Source organism: Parasteatoda tepidariorum, chromosome 9 (genome assembly GCF_982258835.1).
Source record: "Parasteatoda tepidariorum strain Cologne lab strain chromosome 9, Ptep-v5.0, whole genome shotgun sequence".
Classification (NCBI taxonomy): Eukaryota; Metazoa; Arthropoda; class Arachnida; order Araneae; family Theridiidae; genus Parasteatoda; species Parasteatoda tepidariorum.
Genome location: NC_141763.1, coordinates 33,504,670 through 33,530,550, shown reverse-complemented (window position 1 = coordinate 33,530,550; position 25,881 = coordinate 33,504,670). Strand labels below are relative to the sequence as shown.

Sequence of the window (25,881 nt, the reverse complement as noted above, 5' to 3'; positions counted from 1 at the left end):
ATAGTTAAAAACTACTGTTGTTAAGTTAACCCTTTGACTACTAACGGGACTCATTTGTCCCAACAAATGTTTAAAAATTACTAATGGGGTGAAAAGCACTTAGAAACTCATTGTAATATGTCCCAGTCGTGAGTCGAACCAAGTATTCGTGTTTCATGTGTCAAATATCCCATAGATGGCGCTAAATAGTTTCTTGCGTGAAATAGCATTGTGATTTTGCGTTGGAACAGATGTATCCCAATAGTATTCTTCATTGGGACAGATATATCCCACGCTTATTCTTCATTGGGATTGTTACGTCCATTCATATTTTATTCTTATTTTCTCAAATGAACATAGAAAAAAGAGCAAATATGAGTTGTCCAATGTGTAATGTCGGGTTCTTGGCCAAGGTCGGGTTATGCAAAGATTGCTTCACCCTGTATCATACAATGTAAAAAAAATCCATATAATAAATTTTTCTGAAATGATAGATGTGCCTGTAGTAAGTCTATCACTACAGGTGGGACATATAATATAGAAATTAAAAATTTAGGGAGAATGTGCACTCAGCTGCACTTTATTAAATGAGTTATAGAAATTCAAACATGATTCATCGAAATTTAAAAAGAATGAGTCATACATATTCAAACACAAGGAAAACAAATCACATCTATCAAATAATAAAAATAACAAAAAAAGAAGTTGTGCTGTTTTTATCTGGCGCCATAGTAGAACATGACTATTTCTTTTCTCCAGTCTTTCCTTTAGTCCTTAGTCTTTCCTTTAATGCATTGCTCCAATGAATTCGACGTGATGGCTATATATAAAATTTAAATATCTTAATTTCAGATAACAAATTAGGACATCGACGTATAGGGCATCCAAAAACAAAACTGCCACCACTTGTAAACGAATATTTCATCATAGAAAACAAATAATTATATTAAAAAGTAAGTCGAAAGATGATGAAAAAAGAATAGAAATCATTACAAGCGAATCTTCTACCGAAAGTTGAAACAACCTCTGCAAATACTGCCCCCTACCGTTGAGAACACGAAGCACGGACGAGAACAAAGTGAATTGGATAACCACTAATTATTTTTAAGAAAAGTGTTAAGAGCTTTTACGAAAAGTAATCTGAAACTTCTTATGAAACAGGTTAACAATTGAACAACACTAGCACATGAATTCATATAATTTCTTCTTCAAACTCAATGGTATTATTTTAATACATTAAGTTATCACAAATCACAGCAGCAGAATTGTAGATGAGCATAGAATTCACATTCTAGGATCAACCGTTGGATTGTTGAAGATTTCATTTTTGCTTCTTGTCTTTCTTCTTTTTGTTAAATGTGGAATGAAATATGTTAAAAACCCACATCCAAGGCAAATTCCACTCAAAACGTAGAGAACACCGTCATAGGACCCCTGTGTACCTCTAAAGTGACCTAAAAGTAGACAATAATCGCCGCTTTCAATATATATAATTTTAGAATTATTTTAAAAATGCACTAAAAAACTATACACATCATCTATACATATATTTCTCTTATGTGGCTCCGTAAACGCTTGTATTTCTTTATTTATTGGCAACATTATAGTTATTTTTAAGTTTTTAGGTTGTCTTAAGTAATAAATTAAGTATTGTTGAATAAGTAGTTACACGTTAAGCATTTATTTAGTATAATTTTGTATTTTTATAGAAATAAAGACTTCATTATGAAATGATTATTTAAATTCATGTTTGATCCTTTCTAAAATGGCTGTAGAAATTTTATACATAAACGGGAATATTATGACGCAAACTGTCCTATCAATTCTTCGTGACATATCTTGCCTTTTTCAAGTAATAGAATATACTTTATTTGATACTCAAGTTATGGCTCATACTCAAGTGGTACGCGAAGAAGTAGTACAGCAGTAATGGAACATTGAGATGAGTTTTCCATTTTATTTCATGACAAAGATGGAAATAATTTCAATATTTCTGTTGCCTGCTATGAAATGTCCCTAATGTGCTGTGCATTCGACTTGAAAATCATTACATTTTATTTGTTGTACAAAAAAATTTGAAGGGTTTCTAGTAAGGAATAAATGTACTGAATTACTCAATTTCTAACTAATTTTTGTAGATAAGGCAACAGCCTTAGGTTTTTGTTGTTCTATACAGAAATGTAGTACTAAGAAGCCAGAGACGAGGCAAAAATAATAATAAATTTGGATAATTTGGTTTTCAAAGTAGTTCAATTTAGAATATGTTGTTACATTAGTTTATCTAATATTTCTGTGGTTTGTAATTAGTTTAATGAATAAAAAAATGTGTTTAATAAATAAAATATTTATTATAGATATACTATTTTTAAGGCATATGAAAAAAATAATTTTACCTATCATAGGCGACATTCCTAGACTAAATGGAGGGTATAAAATGAGCCTAGAACCCATTGCCATAGTCCTTTTATCTTCTTCTATGCAATCTGGTATTAACGCGATCATTAAAACAAATAGTGCTCCTATGAAAACACACACAAAGAGCTCACACAACAGCACAAGTACATAATGATGAACGAAGATAAACGCTATGAATGATACAGATGCGCAAACAAAACATATTGTTGTAGTTTTCGGTGTAGTTAAGTAATATTTATCGTTAAAAACTCCTGAGCCGAGGCGACCACATAAATCAAAAACGGGTAGACACACAACGTAATATATCTCCAAATTTGCACCAACGCCTTTATCACGAACGAAATCCAGAATTATAGTAAATACGGTGAAACAAATGAACAGAGTACCAGCATTGATTAAAAGTAAAAGAAGAAACGGCAGATCAAGATAAACTTTCAAAGATAGAATCGAACTTTTCCATCTGTTTCGTTTTTTACGATCTTTTGAATTACTGTCAACTAACACTCCACATTCGTGTTCATTTTGCTTGCATGAAACTTTCAATTCAGGCCTTTTTTCTGTTTCATGAGATGTTGATATTTGTGTTTCATCTTGCTTTTCTGGTTCAAAAGATTTTAAAATATGTGTTTCATTTTCCTTTTCTGGTTCAAGAGAATTTAAAACATGTGTTTCATTTTGCTCTTCTACTGAATGAAGTTTAAATTTCGTGTATTTATCTTTGTATGGATCAGATTTTTTTGCAACAGGATTTTTCAGTAGCATAGAAGCGGGAATAGTATGAGCCATTACAGCTGATAAAATCAGAAAAGATCCTGAAACGCCGTATAAATTTATAGAGTTCTCAATTAAAAGGGGTAAAAAGATGCTGCCTATACAGGCGCCAGATGTTGCAAATCCGTTAGCCTTGCTTTTACTTTCTGGAAATAGTTCATTCAAGAGTGCTGGCAGCATGTGATTTCCCAAGACATAACCAAGACCTAAAACAAATATTAAATATGAAACAAGATGTTTTATATTTAAGCACGAAAGAAATTAACGAGAATGTGTAACTGATTCTGTCAATCACGCTGTGTCACATTTTGTATAAAAACTTTATGACGGATATTTATTTTGATCATAAGAATGACTTTCAGACTTACGTAATATTTTTTAAGCTGTGAAAATTAATAATTTTATAATATTTTTTATATAGTCCCAAGCTTTACGAATATAAAGATGTGCGACTATACTAAAGAGAGGCAAAAAATCTTAGTTTTAAAATTACTAAGTTATGTTTCAGTTAACTCTTCTCAAAACTGTGCTAATGATGAAAAAAAGGTTGATTTATTGGCCTCAGATTTTTTGGTTGGAAAAAAAAATCATCCTGAATATCTATTGATATAACGATCATATTTTCAGGTGCTAGTTCTTAATCTTAATGGTTCAAGGAGGTGACTTCAAATACGTTAATTTATTAGGGCAAACGGTATTTTAAGTTACGGAATTATACACAAAAACATACTTTCTTTCAATACACAACATTTTACTGACAGATTTGGATTTCTGACCCTTAAAATAGGGTGAGGTGTAGCCGCAATTTGGGAATTATTTAAGGTTCAGGATCTATATTTTGAGAGTAAGAATTCCAAATCCATCGAAAAGAAGGTAAGTTTATTCAGAAAAAGTATTTTTTTGTGTCTGATATCGTAACGTAAAATATCGTCTGCACTAATTAATCAGCAAACTTGAAGTAACCCTCTCGAATCATTAAGATTTAGTTCTAGTTAATGAAGTACATTAGATCAAAAGCTATTCAGTGGGATTAATTTTTTTCTCCCACTGTACGCATGATTTGGAATAGATGATTGGTTATTCATAAAGGAACTATCAAAGATACATTACTGTTCTATTCCCAGAATTATTACACGTTATTGTGGGCATAATCCTCAATTACTTTAATATCACCTAATATACAGTAATTCATGTGTGGAAATAAAATAAAGCTATTTGTGTCTTTATCTGTTGCTTATAAATATCACATTCGGATCTAATGCAAATCCATGGACCAATATTGTCGCCATAGATAAAGGCGGAGGATTTTTGAGATTTATGAAAGAAATTGTTTTACAGTTTAAGGAAGTGCTTGGTTGTTAATGTTAAAAAAATAAACTTACCAAACATCAATCCCCATAATAGCGTTATCGCTAATATGTCCTCCGCAAAAAAGCAAGCACCTATGCTAATTGTTGATATTGAGCATCCAATTAATATCATTGATTTCATTCCGAAAATTTGAAATAAGTAACCAACAAAGGGGCCTGTAATTAAAACAAATCAAAATTTAAAAACTCGTGTGTAATATCACATATCAAAATATGTTGAGGGTACAACTTTCTAAAGAGGATCATTCTGATTTGGTAAAAACAAACTCTCCTAGATAGGAGCCCCTATCTAGGAGGATTTGGTAAAAATTAAAAAAAATTAGGCATCATACACTTTGTTATTGTTTAATTTTAATCGAAGAATTAATTGAAGCAAATGTCTACTTCTTTATTTAGATTTATGTTTTATATTTTTTTAACTTTTGAATTGTTAATAATTATGATAAATAATTACAATAAGTTCTTAAACTTCAAGAGCTAATAATAAATATTAAATTTCAATATGATTAGTAGAATGGTCTTGCTCCAAAATATATTTTTCTTTAACCATTTACATCAACTTGAACTTCAATCTCTTGTGGCGTTTTTGTAAATCCGTAAACCAGGGATAATGCTTAACTCTGTAATACATTTTTATTTTAGCATTTTATTGAACGACATGAGAAAAACTGGTAGGCCATGCGAGAAAGAGGGCAGATCTTCAGAAAGAATCATTATATAGTTAGCTAAATTTTTCTGGTCTCATATGTGGAGCAAAATTAGCATAAATAGATGCATTGTTTTTTGTGCCCACGACTTGTTGAGATAATGTTCTCAAAATAAATTCATTTCTCTTTAAAATATTTTGCATGTTTCCAAACTTTATGTCTTTTCTGAAAAATTTGTTTGGGGTAAAAAAAGCAACTAAAAAATACCCTTAAATGACTAACATTCCAAATAGACACGCTGTATTCCTTGAGACTCAGCGGCTCCCCACAAATTATTCAACATGCTTAAGTTCTGTCCTTCGTACCATTAATATTGCATCGTAGTAGGTGCCATTCCCATCATTAGTTAAGTTTTTTATTTGCGCAATGCTCTGCTCATTGATTCCTTGCCCAAGATGCAGATCATTCCCAAACTCATTACGCAGTATCTACTCCTTATCTCAAAAGTAATCTGTAATATAAGCTAATTTGATAACTGGCACTAACAACTCAATATTGGTCGTCAATACAACTATTGCATGATGAAATTTTAGAACAAATCATTACTTACCTGAGAGGTTTCTAACTATATAAGTTAGAAAGAAAGGAAAGGATGCCTGCTTTCTATTGACATTGTATCGGGTCAGAGCTTCCACAAAGTATACTGCCGAAAGTCTAGCGGTACCAGCGAGCATGAAATTAATGATAAAGCTCCCAATCAATATTTTCCCGCCCTCAAAAGTTTTTGTTTTCATCTGAAAAAAATTAAGAAATATAAACAGAATAATATTTAAAAACAAGCTATAAATTATTTATAGCTCTTTCTAATATGGCTCTTTTTAATAAAGGAAAGATCGTGAGTAAAAGGAAAAATAAACTTGAAATTTCTTTTGCTATTTTGTCCTGAAAAGAGCATATTTTGCGCTATAAATTCAAATATATTCGTATGAATATTTATTTACAACTCTTACATTTTCCGTTATAAACTTCAACACTATTGTTACTAAAGTTTTAATTCTTATTTGGGAACAATAAAATGTTGGTTCACCAGATCTACGTACCCTCCTCTAAGATCTGGGAAAAGTCTGCTGAATGACTGTGTTTAAAACATGAAAAACCGTTTTGGAAAAAGAATAAGATGAAAATTTAAATTCTTGACCTATGGTTTGCCAGGGACTTGAAGTGCTTTAATAGTGGTCGTCCTGTTAAGGTACCTCCAGAGGACGCTACAGCACACAAGTAGCCAAGAGTTTAAATAGTTGAAAAGTTGATTTTTGATTTTTGTTGAAATGAAAACTAAAATGTTTATATTCCAAATTTTATAAACACTGAGAAAGGATTATAAGATCTAAATAGATCTAAAAAACGCGTCTATTGCCTTGTCGTTGAATTTGCTTTAAATTTTTAATTGAAGAGTTTCGTAATAGTAGCTACATCGTTTCTCGTTAAATGTCTATTTTTTCAAATTTTGAAATTTCTATCATATAGTTCACAAAAATACGATATGACTTTGGCATATAATGACTGTTTTAATGACTAAACTATTGGGACTATATATTCCAGAGTCCGGTAACCCCAAATATTTTATAAGTAAAATATTCAAATCTGTCACAAAAGGTATGTTTATTCAGAGAAATTATGTTTTTGCGCTTGATTCCGAAACTTAATTAATTTTTGATTCTAATTAACCATAAAATTGGAGCTCAATTGGTGAAAATCCGAACATTAGAACAAAAGTTCTTTTGGGGTTCATATATTATTTATTTTGTACACTGTACACGTGTTTCTTTCAACATAAATGTATTTCTTCAAAAGTGAAATTCTTTTGACATAAATACATTATTTTTCTTTTTGTATACTGACTAAATTATTTTCTTTGAGTATATAAAGCCTACAATGTATGCATAGATTTAAAAGGATATATGAATACGCAAAAATGGGAGTTAAATGAATTCTAGAGGTTTAGAAAAAATGTAATGCACTTTAGTTCAAAAATTCATTTTTGGTGAAAATAAATACACTCTATAACAAAAAAAAAAAAATCGACGCACCAAGAAGCAATCATCCGATTTGCAATTTCTTTGAAATTTCGTATGCATAAATGTTTTGAACAGGTCAGGCTGGAATGATGCCGACTGGCGACGTATAGTCTTTAGCGACGAATCCAGCTTCCAACTGTGTCCTGACGATCATCGAAGACGTGTTTGGAGACGCACGGGGCAGAGGGGGGGATCCTGCATTCACTATTGCACGCCACACCGGCCCTCAGCAAGGCATTATGGTCTGGGGTGCCATTTCCTTTGACAGCTGGACCCCTTTGGTCGTCATTAGAGGTACACTTACTGCACAGCGGTACGTCGACGACATCCTAAAACCTGTTTTGCTACCGTTCCTTTTGCAGCACCCTGAACTGGTTTTTCAGCAGGACAATGCCAGACCACATACGGCACGTGTTGCTATGAACTGTCTGCAAGCTTGTCAAACTCTTCCTTGGCCTGCCAAATCACCATATTTCTCTCCCATCGAGCATGTCTGGGATATGATGGAAAGGCGATTGCATTTGGTACGGAATGTTGATGACCTCGTTCGACAATTGGATCGAATTTGGCAGGAAATACCGCAAGAGACCACCCGGGAGCTTTATCGGTCTACGCCATGCCGTGTGGCAGTTTGTATCCAGGCTAGAGGCGGGTCAACACCTTATTGAACTTGTTACTGTAACTCTGCAATAAATTATTCAATTGTTCTGAAATTTTAATCATTTACTATTCTGTACATTGTCTTCCTATCCACCAATTTTCGTTTCAATCGGACAACTCCTTCTTGGTGCGTCGATTTTTTTGTTACAGAGTGAATTAATTTTTAATTTAAATAATTTCTATTTAAATGTAGTTCAAATTGAAATCATTCATTCATTTCATTCAATCATTCATTTCCTTCAATCATTCATTTCATTCAATCATTCATTTTAATAATTTATTTTATTTAATTTCTCTTTAAATTTACAATTTTTGCTCATGGAAACTAATGATGCCTATTAATCTTTGCTTCATGATGTTTGATAAAATTGCCATGATACATAAGCTGAAAAGTTCAAGGTTGTAAATCTGGTGTCTTAAATGCTTTATTAAAAGCATGCTGTGTCCATCTTTTGACAAAATATATCCACGAACGTTAATGAAACATTCTCTTGTTTATCTGTTTCATTAAAATTTTCTTTTTTTATTTATGAAATATTTTTCGGTTGCATTTTTAAAATAGACTGATTTGTTTTTTTTTAAAAAGAATTAATAAAATTTAATTTTTTTTCATTCCCAATAAAATTTTATTCCTTAATTATATAATTTAAATTATTATAAATTATAGAAAAAAAACTTAATATAAATTGTAAGATTAAATGTATTTGTAAATCTATTTACTTACGTTTTCTTGAATATTCACTATTCAATGTAGTTTTTAAATAACGATAAAGAAATATGATCCAAAAACATTATCCTCACATCGAGTTTCAAAATTAGCTTCGACAGTTAGCCGTCGTCGTAATAAGTAAGATTAATCAGAAGTTGGTGTTGATGACACGACCTTGGCATGGACAAATATTTATCGCTTGTTTTTCCTCTTCCATGTGAAAAAAAAATAATACTACCCAGAACGTTTTTTCTATGAGTTAAAAAGAGTTGTTTATTATCAACGCTTCGTAACACATACTAAACGTCTGAATATAAGGATGTTGCCAGCGATGAAACATGCAGTATTGTAGTTCTAATCTCTGTTTGTTTTTAATTCAAATATAATGTCCACTTTGTAACCTAAAAAGGCATTTAATAACAAATTAAATAATGCCGTGGTATTAAAAATTATGTTTTAGATTTTTTTCATTCTAGCAAATTTTAATCGCATTTCGTTTTTATGTTAATATTTCGTAGATGTAAACTAAAAAAAGCATTTAAAAATATATTAAATATTACTATTGTATTAAAAATCAATACAATTAATTAAGTAAATGTACTTGTTTCTTAAATTCTTTTTGTAGTTAAATATTTTTTGTTCTCATGAAACAAGTACTAAACTTCTTTAGAATTTATTACTTTTCAATACTGTTGTATGTAATTAACTGTAAATATGTTAATTAACCAAAACTAGGATTTCATACAACTCTAGGCTTGCCCTTTATAGTTAAAAACTACTGTTGTTAAATATTGCTCCCGGTACACGGGATACTAAACTTTTCATCCTTACGAGTTTTAAAATTGTCTCACAGCATTCTAGTCATACAATATTTGTCTGCTGTATAATTTTTAATACATGTAATTAATGTATGTTTTACGTCTGTACGACTCTGAAATTAAAAAAAGAGAAAAAAACATATTTATTTATAAGCGAAATACTTTTTGTGAAAATTCACTAACCATTATTTTGTGTTCTACCACCTCCACTCTGGCTATTATTACTTAAATACTTGCAGTGGGCTTTTTCAATAGAAGATCAAAATCTTTGAAGTAAGGTTATTTTCTTAGACATTGACCGCCAAAATCTTCTTGTGCTAACAGTGAACCACACAGGTATATATTTCTGTGTTACATACTAACGAATATTTCCAAGGAAACCAGCGGGTGGATTTGGAGTAAACTTAAAAATTATCCTAAGGTAACAAGAAACTAAAATTTTACACAACTTTCAAGGTTAATAAGAAGTGACTGCTTTAAAAAAATAGTGAGCTCAAACAGAACACCGTGAACACTTTTAAATAAAATTTAATTGAAAGAAAAAATGAACGTCGTTGTGCAGTATTCAATTATGAACCATTTGCAATGGTTGTTCTAGCATGTTTGGTGAGCCTAAACATCAGAGGAATAATTGCAGCACACACAATGCATAAAAATATGAACAAACAATAGAGTCCATCATATGATCCTAAAGTTTCTCTGAAGTAACCTGAAAATAAATAAACATAGAAATAATTTTTTTAGGATACATAATGGTTTAATATTACTTCTGAACTTTTTTTAATGTTTCAGTTCTGCATTACATATCTTCTAAAATAAAATTATTTCTCTATTTTCATTTGAATTTAAATTACGAAAATAACTTCTGAAATTTCAGCTTATTTGATTTTAGGCTCATTTTGTTTTCTATCTCAATTAAACAAATCTTTGTCATTTTACATACGTAAGGATTGTTCACGCTTAATTTTTCTACTCTTTAATTTTTTTGTTTAAATGCATTGACTAACTCGCATTCAAGAAATTTTTGCAGCAATGGAAAGGAGAAAAGCCCTTTAAGATCTTCAGTGGGTTTTCGACAATAATAAAAGTCCTTTGCTGATGTCATAGGATTTGATTAGGGATGCTCAATGGTGCTAAAGTTAGAAATACCATAAACTACATCTTTCCAGGTCAGATATACTTGAACACAAAATTTTATTAAACGAAAACCTTAAAGAAGATTGAAGTTAGTCGGGTTTGTACAGGCCTGATTCTAATTATCGGGTTTTATAAGAGATTTGATTTGTGTTCAACCAATTACCTACTAAAATTTAGAGCTAGAAGTAGAAACATACATTTCGCTCATGGGCTGCAATAGCGGCACAACTCAAAAAATCATGTTTTGAGATAAGTGGGTTTAAGGTTTTCATTGCTAAAGAAAATGCATAAGAAACGCTTTAGTTTGCTTAAACGAAGATTACCTTCAAGTTGAATTATGAGTTGTGCTGGTATTGCGTTTAAAAGAATGTGTATTTTCATATTTTCACTGTTCTTGGTCCAAAACTCGTGTTTTTTGAGTTGTGCCACTATTGCAGCCCATAAGCGATATATTCTTATGTGTTACAGACTTTGAAAGAAATTATTAAAATTACCTATGAGAGGGGATGACGTTAAAACTAAAGCTCCATATAACAAATATCTGGATGCAATTGCCATCGTTTGGTGATCTTTATCAACACACTTAAAAATCATTCCCGGGTAAACAGTCGTGATTGCACCTGAAGCTAGTGCATACCAACATGCTCCTGCCATCATTATGCCAAAACGAGATGTCCACATTATAAAAAACATTGAAAGAGCCATTTGACCGTAGCACAGTATTGCATAATTTGACAATGTTAAATAGCCAAGATCAGTCACCCAACCAAAACAAGCTCGACCAATCAAGTCAACGAATGGCTGTAGCATTAGGAAATAAATCTCCAAGTCTCTTGAAATGCCTTTGTCTCTAGAATAATCTATCATAGTTGTCCAAAATAATGTTGTAACATAAGTCGCCAATCCTATATTTAGCATCATCATTAAAAATGATAACTCCTTAAAGACACTGAAGCCATATAGATTTTTCTTTTGTTTATCTTTTAAAATCGATGTTAGAGGCAAACTAGGCATAACGATAGAGGTTTTTCTCACGTTTTCTTTTTCCTCCGAGACCGTACTCAGACTTCTATTATCCTCTTTATTTTGAGTTTGGAATTCAAGGTTAACTGCATATTTTGTGGCAGATTCTGTTTTGGTTTCATATGTTGCAAGGTTTTTTAAATTTCCTTCGCTAAGTTTGTGGTTTAAGGATGCTGCAGTATGGGCCTCCTTTTGGCCTTCAGTTACATCAGTTTCTGTGTCTTCCTCATATTTGATGTTACTTGAATTTGCTTGATTGTTGATTTTAAGCTTTTTTTCATAATCTCCTACATCGTAATTAAGTTGTGTGTTTTCATTAGCTTGATGTTTAATTAGATTATGTTGCAAAGCACCAGCTAAGTGTATATAAATTCCAACAGGAATAGAATTTAGCATGATACCTGATAAAATTAAAAATGCACCTGAAACTCCGTATAAATCTATTAAAAAGGTTGCTAGTGGTGGAATAAAAAGTGCTCCTACGCATGATCCAGCATGGGCGATGCCATTAGCCGTGGTGAAATTTCTTGTAAAATGCTTTTTGATAATATTTGGGGCAAGTGCAGTACTGAATGCCAGTCCAACTCCTACAAAGAAGTACAAAGTTTGTTCGTGTAAATATACACAATAATACTTTATGCTGAATAAATTCGTAATAAATTAATAATAATTTTAAAGATATATAAATATGAAACGAAACATAATAATTAAGGTATTGTCGTACAGATATATATATATATATATATATATATATATATATATATATATATATATATATATATATATATATATATATATATATATATTATATATATATATATATATATATATATATATATATATATATATATATATATTTGTAAAATCACATGTTAATCTTCCAATTAATTCTCTCTTTCTCAGATTCATTGATGATCTATTAGTTATTAATTTTAATGATTTCGATATTCTAGCAAAACGTGTTTATCCAAATGAATTAATTCTTAATAAAACAAATAATAGTAATTCTTCAGCAAATTTTTTAGATTTGACTCTTAATATTAATGCAGATAAAAATATTACATTTAAACTTTTTGACAAAAGAAATGATTTTAAATTTCCAGTTAAAAAATGCATTGATTTTAACTCTAACTTAACCAATAAGGTTTTTTCTAATATTATTGCCAATCAAATTCATAGATTTTACAGGAATAATTCTAACTATTACGAGTTTTTATTAGATACTGATATATATATAAACGATTCAATTAATAGCCACTTTCCTAGTTCATTTCTTAAATTCTATTTTAAAAATATCTTAAAGAACCTGGTTCATTAATTTTTAATTTTTATTTAATTTTTCTGTTTTAAGAATGAGCTCTGATTTTTTCAAGGTAGGAACTAACTATGATAAACTATTCCTAAAGCCACTGGACGGAATAGTTTGGATGTATTACCTTTTATACTGGGTTAGTTAAATATTTTTTAGTTACTTTTTAATATTTGTAGCCTCTTAAAATTAATTTAATTTTAATTGTCCAGTATAATAAACAGTTTATTTATTTATTTACTTATTATTTTTGTATAAGTGGAATGGGCTCTGGTTCGTAAAGAAGCACCCCAAATGAATGCAGGTGATACGTGTACACTTTAAAATTATGTAAGGTTGTATGAATGAAGGATTAAACCTATAAACGGTTTTCTATTCCTGTATGCAGGCTCTGATTTTTAAATAAGTCACCCTATGAAAGATGGATATGTGTATTCTGTAAAATTATGTTAGGATTATGAATGAAGGATAAAGTCTATAAACGGCTTTCTATCCAATTGTACAGACTGACTTTTAAATTAATTTCCCTATGAATGATTTTTTTTAAATTTTTTTTTTTATTTAGTCCGCTAATTTAATCAATCCGTTAAACATTTTTATTATTATTTCAATTTTATTACATTTCTACTAATTTTTTCTCATAGATGGCAGCACTAATATTTTACTTAAAAATTTTTTTCTTCTTCTTCGATCAAATATATATATATTTTTTAATTTTGTTTTGTTCGATTCAAGCTATAAGCACAACTTCCAATATTTTACATCTTCGCGATTTTTGTTCACTGTTTTATTATTGTACTTTTTAACCTAAACCGCGTTTTAATTCACGCCGGTAAGTTTGATTTCTTTTTACATTTTTTCTTTTATTTCATGATTTTTACAACATAAGGGTTTTTGCGATATCGACACATATAAAGAATAATTTTTATCTTAGGATAATTATTCTTTATTCAGAAATATCGCATTTATAGCAATAGATGTGTCTTGATAACGACTATTTGCTTTTACCATTCTTGTTTCTCTACAATTTAGTTTTTTATTTTATTCATGTTTTTCATGTTAATTTATTTTATATATATATATATATAATATAGAGGTATTGTTTTCCTTTACATATTTTTGTATCACTAATTTAAAGGTATTTTCAAGTACTGTTATTATTAGCGAAAAATTTAAATTATGGCTGTGAACTCATCAAATTTGTTTGAACAGTATATAAGAATATAAATGTTACTTTAAAAAATGACTACTTCATCATGAAAAATCACTTCTGTTCACCAAGAGATCCAAATGTTTATAATACTAATTGATAGTAATATTTGAACTTGGGAAGTAGAAGCGCAAGCGTAAGCAAACAGAATTACTTTTAGTACATACATGTTAAGTGAATAATTTTAAAATTTTAATAGAAAAATTGTTTTCTGCTAAGAAAAAGCGATTATTGCGAAGCAATCATCGGGGTCGGTGAGGGGTAGCGTGCAGGGAGCTTAGCCCCCTAGTATATATACATATAAATGCATTCCATTCCTACAAGACAAATAAACTGTTTTTAATCCCTTCTCTGCTCTTTCAAAAATCAGTAAAGATTGATAAAAATTTGGAATTAGATTTACTTTCTTATTTCTCACTTAAATATTAATGTGATATCGTAAATTAGCATAGATTTTTTGTTTTATCGTTTACGGAAACTCTAGAAATATACATTAACAGTACTAATTACCGGAACAACTTGTATAGGTATCAATACATTATTATAGAAAAGAAATTTTTCCTAACCAAAAACAATTCCCAATAGTAAACTCATTCCAACAATATTTGAAGCGAAAAAACATGTTCCAAAACCAATAGCTGCTAGCACACAACCAACAATAGTAACTAGTTCCAAACCAAACGTTTCCCCTACAACACCAAATACAGGACCTGAAAAAAATGAAATTGATAAGTTCAGAAATAGTTTTAATATCTTTCTGCATCAAAGAATCGTAATATTACCACCGCTGTTTTGGGTGTTCAAGTTAACGTTACATTTTGTTTAGATTTTGCGCAAATATATATATATATATATATATATGAAAGACTTAGAAACTTGAAACTACAAGGGTGCGTTAAAAGTTCCACACGGAGTAAAACGGAATAAAAAAAATTAGCATTCAATAATTAGTTAGAGAGTTATTAAGTAATAAACTTGTAGGCAGCTTATATTATACGAGCGCTCTACATGCCACAGGAATGCAGCTTGAAATTTTCTATGAAAGGGCCATGATTATCTATGAACTTTAAAAGTTATTTTTATTTGAAATGTTGTTTTTTTTGCGAAATTTTTATCACTCCTTTTGTTTTACCTTACATTTTGCTTCGCTGCACAATTCCCCCCCCCTCATGATTCCGTAAAAGATTGAAGCATTTATTTTAATTTAATTTTACGTTCTTTGATTTTCCGTTATAGTATATAAGTGCCCCTAGATGCCTTATAGGGTTTAAGTCTGATGACTGGGAAGGGGTACGAAGCTGATTTGTCACATTGTAAAACAACCCTAGCCTAATAATGTACGCCGTTATCATCATTGTTCTGCTGAAAGTAAAAATTACCGTTTATTTCATTTTTCTTGCCAGTTGTCTGGTATTTTTTTCAGTATGTTCAAGCAGTGAGTTTCATTCCCTCGTTAATATAGACAGTGTTCGATTGTCATAAGTTTTTTTTTTTATTGAAAATCTAGATTTCAAAATTTTCTAATCTTTTTTTAATATAAATTTCCATCGTTTTTTATGTTAAAGTATTTGTAAAGTTTTTATAGGCTTTTTTAATGTCCTTAATGAACTTCCATATTGTTGGATGAGCCACGTTGAAGCTCGTTTTGCATTCTCAGATTTATAGCCTCTACATAATTGTGCGATATCCACCATTTAAAATTCATTCAAAAACATTAACTGTACAGCATATTCAAACATACACACTTTAAATTGTACTTTTTTTCGAGAAAAAAAAGTTAAGCGAAGTTTTGCTCACATATTAAATGTCTATTTTTGGACTTCATACGTTTTTCGGATGAGAATAAAAGAGTTAAAAACAAATCTATTTCCCTCACTTAATAATTTTTAAATACTTCTTAACGATTTAAAATTCCTGATTTTCTGTTACTGTAAATAAATAATTTAATAAACTAAAAAAATATGTTTAGAGTCATTGAAATATAGCCACCGTTATGTAAATAATTAGAAATGCGATGGAATGTTTTCTTTTCTACGGCAGGCACTAACTTTCGTTCTTCACCTCGGAAGATTCATACCCTGTGCCGGATTCGAACCCACAACCATTGGCTTCACAGTTGGGCACGCTGACCGCTCTGTCACTTGGCCGGCAATGCGCTGGAGTGTCAATATTAAAATCGACGAATCGAATTAGAAATGGGGCTGAATTGGGAAGTGAGCGAAATGGCAACAGGTCCGAAACGGCGGAACCGAAATTTTAGGACCGAAGTAACGTGACCGAAATATCATGGACTGTAAGAAAATATAGTTGAGTTAGCTTACATGCATTAATGTAGTAATTAGCAATCATGTAAAAATTTATCAAAAAGCAAGTTTGAACTTGTAGAAAAATTTCCCAGTGGCGTTTCTTTTGAACAGAGGCTTATCATCATATTCTCATAACTCTCTTTTTTTTTCATAGAAACGATTATTAAGGCAACTTTTCTCTTAAGAACAAAAAGTATTATTACCTCCTAAACATGAAATCAACAAAAACAGAAAAATAGGTAAAGAAGCTGTTTCTCGATTAGTATCATAATGTTCTGTAATTAAGACTAACAACAGTCCAGCAATGCGATATGGAGTTGTGCTGAGGCAGAGTATGACAGAAAAAGAGGCTGTCACTAACCAGCTGGTATAGCTTTCGTACCCTATGATCTTCATTGATTTTCAAAAGAACCTGTAAATTGCTTCAATTAATGAATTTGATTACATGATTTATAACATATAATTTAGGGGAGATTGTTGTACTTTGATATTTCGACACATTTATTTCATGCAGAATGTAATATCACGTACTTCAGAAACAAAAAATGTTGAAAGTATTACGTGGTTTTATGCCTTGTACTATCGTATGAGGTGTACCATGAAAGTTTGTCGGCTATGACTTGGATAGTACTAATTTTTAATTCTTGTTTTCTAATTTTGAAAGTTGATTGAAGGTGGATTTCTTTGTAATTTAGGTTTGTTTTTAATAAAATTTTCAAAAAGCTTGTTTAAAATAATATTTATCAATTGATTCATAAACGTTATTTCAAATGACATTTTATGTTAATAATTCAAAATCTATAAATTTATCAAAAGCATTAAAATGTCATGCGCAAAAGGAATTACATCTGTTTTATAAGCTAACTGGAGTCCAGAAGCGCCTTTTGCAAGCATAAGGGTTCAGTTCTGAACCGAAGCACACTTTTTTAATTTTGCTTGGTTTAGCCAAAAAAGGTCACTTTTCCTTAAGAAAATTCGACATTCTATCTTGTGAATTATAATTCGAAATTTATCGTCTTCAGTTGTACTTTTCAAGGAAAGTATTAGAGCGTTTTATTTAAAAATGAAATTGGTGAGGAAAAAAATAACCCAGAAATTAAAAAAAGGTCCTTTTGCAAAGGTCTGGATCATTTGAAGTTGTCCAGAAGACATCAGATGGTCGCGGTATAAAATATTATAAGGACTGATTATAAAAAAATAATAATTATTAAAAATAAAAAAATAATGAAAATATTATAACTGCGTATTCTGAATGAAGAATTTCTTACTAGTAGGTACAACATTCTCTCCTATATATGTTTTTTTTTAAACTTTATACATAACATAATACTTCTGGTTTTTTAACCAGTTCTGTTTTCGGAAATTATGCGGGAGGGAAAAAATTGCATTAATATTGAAGGAAATGTTTTGAAAAAGACCACAGTAAAGCACGGCAGATCTCCTCACCTCTAATCACTCTATTATGTTAACTTTTTTTTAACTACAAAAAGTTTGCTTTTACCTCCCAAACATCGAATTAACAAGAACAGAAGAATAGGTATGGAAGCTATTTCTCGATTTGTCTCGTAATATTCTGCGATTAAAACAAACAACAGTCCAGCGATGCGATATGGAGCTCCGATGAGGCAAAATATGACAGAGCAAGACGCTGTCACGAACCAACTGGTATAGCTTTCGTAGCCAATGATCTTCATTGATTTTCAAAAAGAACCTGTAAATTGTTTACATTAATGGATTTGATTGACACACATTAAAATGCACAATTTCTTTTCAATATTTAAATTGTGTGTCTAACATGAAGCGTTCTGGTTTCAGAAATTTTATAGGACAGGAAAGGCATTAAAATTTTATGAAATGTTCCTTAATTATTCTTAAATGCGTTTTATTTTTTTAATAAAGCACATTTTTTTTTATTTAAATTTTAAAAAAAAGCATATTTCATTTAAGTATTTTTGTTACGAGAATTGATTCACTTAGTTTTATATTTCATTGATTTCACTGCCGGAAAAGAACAGCAATAAATTTTTGATATATTTCATTATAAAAGTATATTTAACAAAAAAAGGAATTTCATACTAAATTCCAAATAATAAAATGACTAGTAATTTCTCCAAAATGAAATGTTATGCTATTTTTTAAAGATACCTTTTGTGAAAGAACAAATTCTGTGTCAGTTTCTTTAACCTATTGTTTTTACTCTCTTAAAATGAAAGAGTTATTTCCCCTACTCAAAAAAGAGTTAAATTTTTTTGACTCAACTTCAGTGAAACACATTCTTATTTGAGCGAAATTCTTACCTTGCGTTTACTCAAACTTGAGTGGTATTTATTAAGCAATATTTGAGTGCTTTTAGCTCAAACTTGAGTGATTTATTTAATATTTAATTGCGTGCGAAATATAAGCTGGAATTTCTATCGCTTTATTTTAAAAAGCAAACAATAATAAATCTAAATAAAATTGTTATGTTCTATGATCTAAATAGATTATGTCTTCGTTTTTATTTTACGTTTAATTTTTTTTTCTGGAGAATATGTCATTTAATATTTTGAATTAAGAAGAATTAAAACAACTTTTAGTTCACAGCGGTATTTCTGAAGAAGACGCTATTTTACTTTTTAGTAAGTAGATATACCTTGTTGCTTTAATTTTGAAAATACTTTTATTTTGAATGTGTTATATATACATTCCATTTAAATTAGCTGTTTTTCAGCGTTTTTTAATAAAATACTATTCATTTAAATTATTTGTCAAAAAATTTTTTTAAAATTGAAAGAGTTAAATGTGGATGATTATGGAATATTAAAAAAATCGGATTCCATGTTAGAATCTTTGTCAAAGCATGTGGGAATATATTACATCTGATAAGAGTTCTAGAATTTTTTCAGATTCCATATTAAAGTTTTAACATTTTATTTTAATATAATAAATTTATATCCATGTTTTAGTTTTTTTTTTATGTATAATTTTGGTACAAAACGTTTCTGGATAATTATTTTCATATCATTCTATACTTCTTTTATAAAAGATATTTACGAAATTATTGTTCATACAGACATACATAGCAGTATAACTGCTGTTATTTAAATTGCTTTCTATTAATAAAGTTGACTGTCTTTAATTTATGAAAGTTCACATTTGCAACATCCATTCATTCAAATCAGAATCTTCAGATGTTCAATGCATTTTATTATAAATATATCATTCAAAGAAAAAGTGGAAAATATTATATTTAAAAAAATCAAGCAGTATTTTGAATTTTTCCGTTTTAATCCTGTTTTTATCTTTTATATAATTGGAATTCAGAATTAATACTATCTTCGTATCTCATAAAGTATTTATCACTTTATACAAACTATTTTCCCTTTGTTGCTAGCATAAAAGTTCTTACCACTTTTCTACAAGTTCAATTTTCGAGGCCAAATTGAAAATGCAGAATTAATATTTAATTAAAAGTTCAATGCTAATTAAAGTTCTTGAAAATGCAAATAAATGAGAATTTTACAACAGTTATAGATTAATAGTAAAAAAATATGAGCAGAATTAAAAATAATGTTTATTATAAGACATAGTTTAATTTGAATATATATACCTATACCCAGCTGAAAATAAATTGCAGTTTTTTTACAGAACTGAAGTAATTTCGTAGTTTTTTTAGAGTTAACTGCAAGTTTTCTGTAGTGCAATCTTAACTGTAAAAACACTGCAGTTATTTTGCAGTTAATGCGAAGTAATTTCTCAGTAATTTATTTCGAAAAACCTTTTAGCTATTGTCTACAAAATTACTGTAGCTTAAGTGAGGTCACTTTAAAATCATAAATTTAGAAAAAACTGAAACTTTAAATCCGTTGTCATTCTGCAGTAAATTTGAAGAAATTATGCAGTCATTGTTTCAGAAGTATACTTTCTGATGAATTTGCAGAAAAACTGTATTTATTTCGCATTGTTGTAAAATTGAAAGAGTTTGATGTCTTCAATCTTGCTTTCCTGGCTGGTATATTAAATTTTTATAATGTTTTTCCTTTTTTTTCTTTTTGATTATACATTAATTTCTTACAATTTGGTAAAAATTCAAAACATATGTATTGATAACGGAAATAACATACAATATCTATATTCATAATAGTTGAAATTCATAAAATACATACTTGATTTAATTGTAATTATTTATAATTCAGAAGCGATACAATTTAATTAGTTTAAAATATGCCTAAAATTAGGTATTTAAATATTTCTGTATTTTAGTAATTTTAATAAAAATGTCGTTTTTATTAATTTCTATTATTTATTTCTTTTTGACTTAAGAAAACTATGTTTGAGCAAAGTTTATGGTAAAAACAATATTAAAGTAAAGTCAAGTAGTTAATGTTAATTAGTTAATTTTTTTATTCGAATTCATACTAAGCTAGGATTATTGCAGAACAAAAATTATACTTATTTTTTTCTAATCAAAACAAATATATAGTTTGGATTTTAAACAAATTTATATCAAAAGAGTTTGCAAAATTGAGTTTGAAAAAGGGTATTTAATCCAGATTTTTAGCTTCAAACGTCTTTTTCAAAAATTTATTAATTTCACTTAGTTTCAGAAATTTGGCTTAAAAAAATTTAGGCAATTTAAAACAATATACCTTTTTTATTGCTTGAAAATAAAGCTTTATAAATTAAACGAATAAACTTGTTCGAGAAAAAATAACTCATAGTATTTTCAGTTGAACCTAAATGAGCATAATATTTATTAAACTGCTTACTTTAAAAATTCGTTCAGAGCTCCTTACTTTTAAAAATTAAACTTAAAAGATAAATGACAAAACATAGGAGAAGGAAAAAAAAAACTCAAATCTACAGTGGTTAGGAATTTTTCCTAAAAAAAAACTCTTAAGTAATAATTCATTTAATTGTTGTCTTACCGTATACAATCAAAACAATTGGATAACCATAAAATGCTGCTATTCAAACTGCTAACTCTGAAAATTTTTTTTAACTGTGTTTTCACCTTATTTGATTTAACAAATAAAAGCTTTATCCTCGCCAACAAGACCCAGCTCATGAAAGTAATTAGTTCTTTGTAGCAGTCTTGACACAGGACTGTAGCCGAGAGGGTTAATTGGTGCTCACAACAGACGGGAAGCGAGTTCGAATCACAGAGTTGATATGCTCACAGCGAAAACTTTCACAAGTACTATACTATCTAATTCGATATTTAAATTCAACAAAAGTTATGATATAAAAAAATTCCTGTCTAAGGCCTTCCACTCAAAAGGAAATTTTTTAAACAAAAACTATAGTATTTTCTATCGCTTAGGATAGATGGCACCACTAAAAACAAAAATTTTGTATATTAATAATAAAAATTTTGACTGCAATTTACAAACTGAAATACTGAAAATCACTCAAACACGAGTTAAAATCACTCAGGTTTGAGTGAAAACGATCCACTCAGGTAATACTGAAAATCACTCAAGCTCGAGTGAAAATAACTCCAGTTTGAGTGAAATTTTTTTCACTCAAATTGAGCTATTTCCATATAACTCTTTCACTTGAGTGATTTTAACTCAAGATGAGAAGGCCGGTTTTTTCTAGATGAAAGAGTTAAATAGCACTTAAGTTGAGCTATTTTCACTCGTTCATTTTAAGAGAGTACACTTTTAAAAATTAGCTAAAAATAATAATTCGCTGATTTTATTGCAATATTTCCACTTTTTTCACCTGACAATATGTAAAATCCTTTAATCAAACTTCAGATGTTAGAGAAAATAAGTATGATGTTTAAAAATTAATATGAAATTAAATTTAAAAAAAAAATTTATCACACCCGTATTGAAGCTAACGGCTTTAAGTACTTTAATTGATATATTATAATATAGTTATATCTTTTTGAATATTGAATTACCATAAAAAAAAATTCAGACAAATTCATATTTCTTATCATGAAATATGAATATTTAAAAAAGTCTTGTATTGGTAGATTTAGAAAAAAAATATAAAATTACTTTTACTCCTAAAATATTGAATTTTTTTTATTATAATGAGTGCATTTTATAAAATTGTATAATAAAGGTTTCCAACAATATGTTCTTATAGAGGTACCACTTTTTAGATTTAAATTTTTATCAGAGACAGATCACTGATAATTATATTTGAAATATTTTAATAATAAAATGTAGTCATTCAGCTACCTACATTATTTTTTTGTTAAAAATATTTTTGCAGTAAGTACTAAAAGTTATTTTAGCAAAGTCTACAAGTAGTACGATTTAGGAAGCTTGTTGACTAGCTCATAACACCTGCTCCGTAAATCATATTATCCTCAAAATATCTGTTATTAAGTGAATAAGTAGATTAAGTGAATAAGTAGCATAAGTTGTACTATACAAGTATAGTAACAGTATTTGTAAGCTCATAAAATGTTCAGGTAACAATGATGTTATGAGCGACAAAGTTGATTTTAAGAAACGGCACAATGTAGGCAATCGACCTCAATGTATCAATTTATAATTTTCCTAAACACGAGAAATTAAGCTAAACTGAGTTAGCAGTGTAAATAAAAGCTCTTAGAAAGATGAGTTTAGCTCCTTATAAATGAGAGTTAAAACTTCAAATGCAATAATATGAACCTGTTAAATAAGTTGCCCATTTTTTTGTAATTTACAACTTTCTATATTTGCTAAATACTAATTTTTAAATCAGTATTTTTGCATTTGAATCTGTCATTTCTAAGTATTGAATCTTATATCAGTATATACACAGACCTTGACTATTTTCTCCTTCTCACTTAGATTTAAAAAATTTAATGATTTTTCACCATCATCTGTTTTACATTTTTTTAAAAACTAACTGTCTTTTTCCTTTCTAGTTTCAAATTTCAAAATTTATGGTATTTGAACCAAATTTAATTTGCAGAGTTAGCAGTTAATAATTAATGGTGTCAACAGCCAGTTGAGATTTTTAACTTTTGTGCAATTTTTTTATAGTAAAAAATACATTCATTTTCTTATTACTGGTACACAGTGTTACGAAAAATTTAGAAAGGGTGCACAAAAGTCATAAGTTTGGGAAACACTGGGTTAGCCTAACTCTAAGGAGATTTTAACCCATGATCTGTTTATCACTGAGGATATTTTACGTTCCCACCGTGGTCGGTGTGAGCAGGATGATGAATTCGTATCAACTAGTCATGGCTGGGTTTGATGCTGTGTCGAAATTAAAAAAAAGTTGTGCTCTAAAAATAGCATATTTTCATGTTTTATTTTATTTTAACTGAAGACTTTGAAACTGAGATAATCAATTATAAGATACTGCACTAGTGAATTTTTTGTTGTTGTTGTCCAGACCACTGGTAATTTATTGCAAAGATGGAAAAAAGATCAAGATATCAAGATACATAATGTTTTGAGAATTTGTTTTATCTTCAGTTCAGATGTGATTAAGTTAGATTGCCATCACTCAAAATAGATCTCCAACATTTGTGTCTTATCATAACCCTCTGATTATTTAATTCCATACACGCGTTTTTATTTTTCTATAATATATTTTGTCTTTTAACGGCAAATGTAAATAAATTAGATCCAACACTATTAGTTAATATTAGTTAACGACAGTAAATACATAGTTTACTTCTTAGAATTTACTCCATATTTATTGCTTTGTAAGCTGAAAGTCGAAAATTTAACATTTCTTATAAAAACTATTATTGTTTGAATAAATAGCTTTCATAAAATTCTGATAAGTCTTATTTAAATAGTCAAAAACTTAGTCTAAGTCACAAACTTAGTCGTGTTTTTGAATATTAAATTAAAACGATTGATAAAGTATTTTAAATGAATAAGTTTTATTAATCATTATGAAAAAAAGTAAAATATGAAACAGATTTTTATTTTTTCATTCTATTGACTATGAACATAACATGATATTGAACATGATTTTTCATTCTATTGATTATGAACATGATTGTTGTTCTTATCTTAGTGATTTCCTGTTTTCATTACTAATATAACAAGCAAAATAACTAAAACCTAATTTACAGAAAAATAACTTACCCTGTTCGAAAACAATTTGAATTAAATATGCTGATTAAATTTTTGTTAAACACAAATCATCATCAAATCTGTTTAAAAATAACATACATTTTATATAACTAGTTTCAATTGCTCAGCCGCTTTTTAGCGCCATACAAATAGGAAAAGGACTACAAAATACGTCTTTTTTTAGTGACCTCTAGTTGTTACTTTTTTTGTAGCATTTTATTTTTTTCTACATTTTTTTAACGAATGATTAATAAACATATGGAAAGGGCTTTCTCAACTTAATTACCACGTGAGAGTTGGGAAGATTATATTTCTAGCTGGCAAATATCATAAATGTCTGCTTGAAGGTTAAGGTGTATTTCAACTTTAAAATAATAGAATATTTGTATTTGGTATTGCACTGTATTTGTTTTAAATAGGAATGCCATTGCTAAATTATTTTTTTAAAAGTCCTTTTCATATAAGCATAGTTTGGCAATGTACACTAGTGATTATAATGAGTTAATAGTGCATACATAAAATATACATCCTAAAAATAGTACGTTATATAAATTAGAAATACTCGTTTTTGGATAAAATTAGTGTTAAATGAGCTTTCATAGACACGTAATTCTTTCAAAATTCATTTTATTTATTTAGAATGAAAACAGAATGTACAGTGCTCAAAGGAAAAAAAAAGAAAGAAACAGAACATCTTTAATAACTTTTGATCTAATGATTGAATTTTCTCGCACTAAGACTCAATCTTAATGGTTCGATGGGGATGTGATCAAATATACTGAATAATTACCTCAAACGGTATTTTAAGTTACAAAATCAGACACTAAATCGTACTTTCGATGAATAAACATGTCTTTTTTCTATATACTTGGATTTCTAAATTTTCGGAAATATAGCCCCAATAGTTTGACCGGGAGTGTGGTAGAAAGTTTAAAAAATTGGAAAGAATGTCGAAAGTTGAATTTGTTTTCTTGCGTATTTTGCCATTTGTTTACCTTATTTTTTACTAAATGGTAATTTTATTCTTTGTTCGGTAATCGAAACGTTTCTACACACAATTATGATTTTTGATCGAATTGTCCGTGAGAAATCAAATTTTAAAAAATCATGTATTTAAAATTTGATTTCTCAGGTATTATGTGACCAATTTTGTTCAAATATTTAAAAAACATTCTGCTGTAATTAAATAAAAAAAAATTCTCTCATCTCATATAAAATCATGTTTTGATGTGTATTATGATGGCTTAAACTCCGTATTTTTGGTGTATTTAATATATTTTTGGCGTGTTAAAACGAGTATTTTTTTGAATTCCTAAATTGGCTAATCTTAAATTATGATTAATTAAGGGTTTTTCTTTTTTTATTCTACATTGTAAAAAAATCAGGAACCTTTTGATTTAAATAACCAATTCTTGTATAATTTTT

At 29.0% G+C, this 25,881-nt stretch overlaps 2 protein-coding genes across 4 annotated transcripts; both read right to left on the bottom strand.

Moving 5' to 3' along the window:
- Nucleotides 1–609: 609 nt before the first annotated feature.
- Nucleotides 610–8,824, bottom strand: LOC147803491 (uncharacterized). The gene is made up of 5 exons (XM_087151251.1): nucleotides 8,645–8,824; nucleotides 5,793–5,976; nucleotides 4,548–4,691; nucleotides 2,373–3,371; nucleotides 610–1,433 (listed from the first exon to the last, which is right to left on the bottom strand). The coding sequence occupies exons 2-5, from the start codon at nucleotides 5,974–5,976 to the stop codon at nucleotides 1,264–1,266; spliced, it is 1,497 nt and encodes a 498-aa protein (XP_087007377.1). The 5' UTR covers nucleotides 8,645–8,824; the 3' UTR covers nucleotides 610–1,263.
- A 1,136-nt stretch (nucleotides 8,825–9,960) lies between these two features.
- LOC107448760 (monocarboxylate transporter 12) lies at nucleotides 9,961–24,618 on the bottom strand. Of its 3 annotated transcripts, XM_087150447.1 has the most exons (6): nucleotides 24,469–24,593; nucleotides 17,934–18,143; nucleotides 16,636–16,844; nucleotides 14,693–14,836; nucleotides 11,079–12,194; nucleotides 9,961–10,156 (listed from the first exon to the last, which is right to left on the bottom strand). In XM_087150447.1, exons 3-6 carry the CDS (start codon nucleotides 16,826–16,828, stop codon nucleotides 10,017–10,019), a joined length of 1,593 nt encoding a protein of 530 aa, XP_087006573.1. In that variant the 5' UTR covers nucleotides 16,829–16,844; nucleotides 17,934–18,143; nucleotides 24,469–24,593; the 3' UTR covers nucleotides 9,961–10,016. The 3 variants fall into 3 exon arrangements, with proteins under 3 accessions (XP_087006573.1, XP_087006572.1, XP_087006574.1); XM_087150446.1 differs by lacking the exon at nucleotides 17,934–18,143 and having other exon boundaries at nucleotides 24,469–24,618; XM_087150448.1 differs by lacking the exon at nucleotides 16,636–16,844 and having other exon boundaries at nucleotides 24,469–24,583.
- Nucleotides 24,619–25,881: the final 1,263 nt, after the last annotated feature.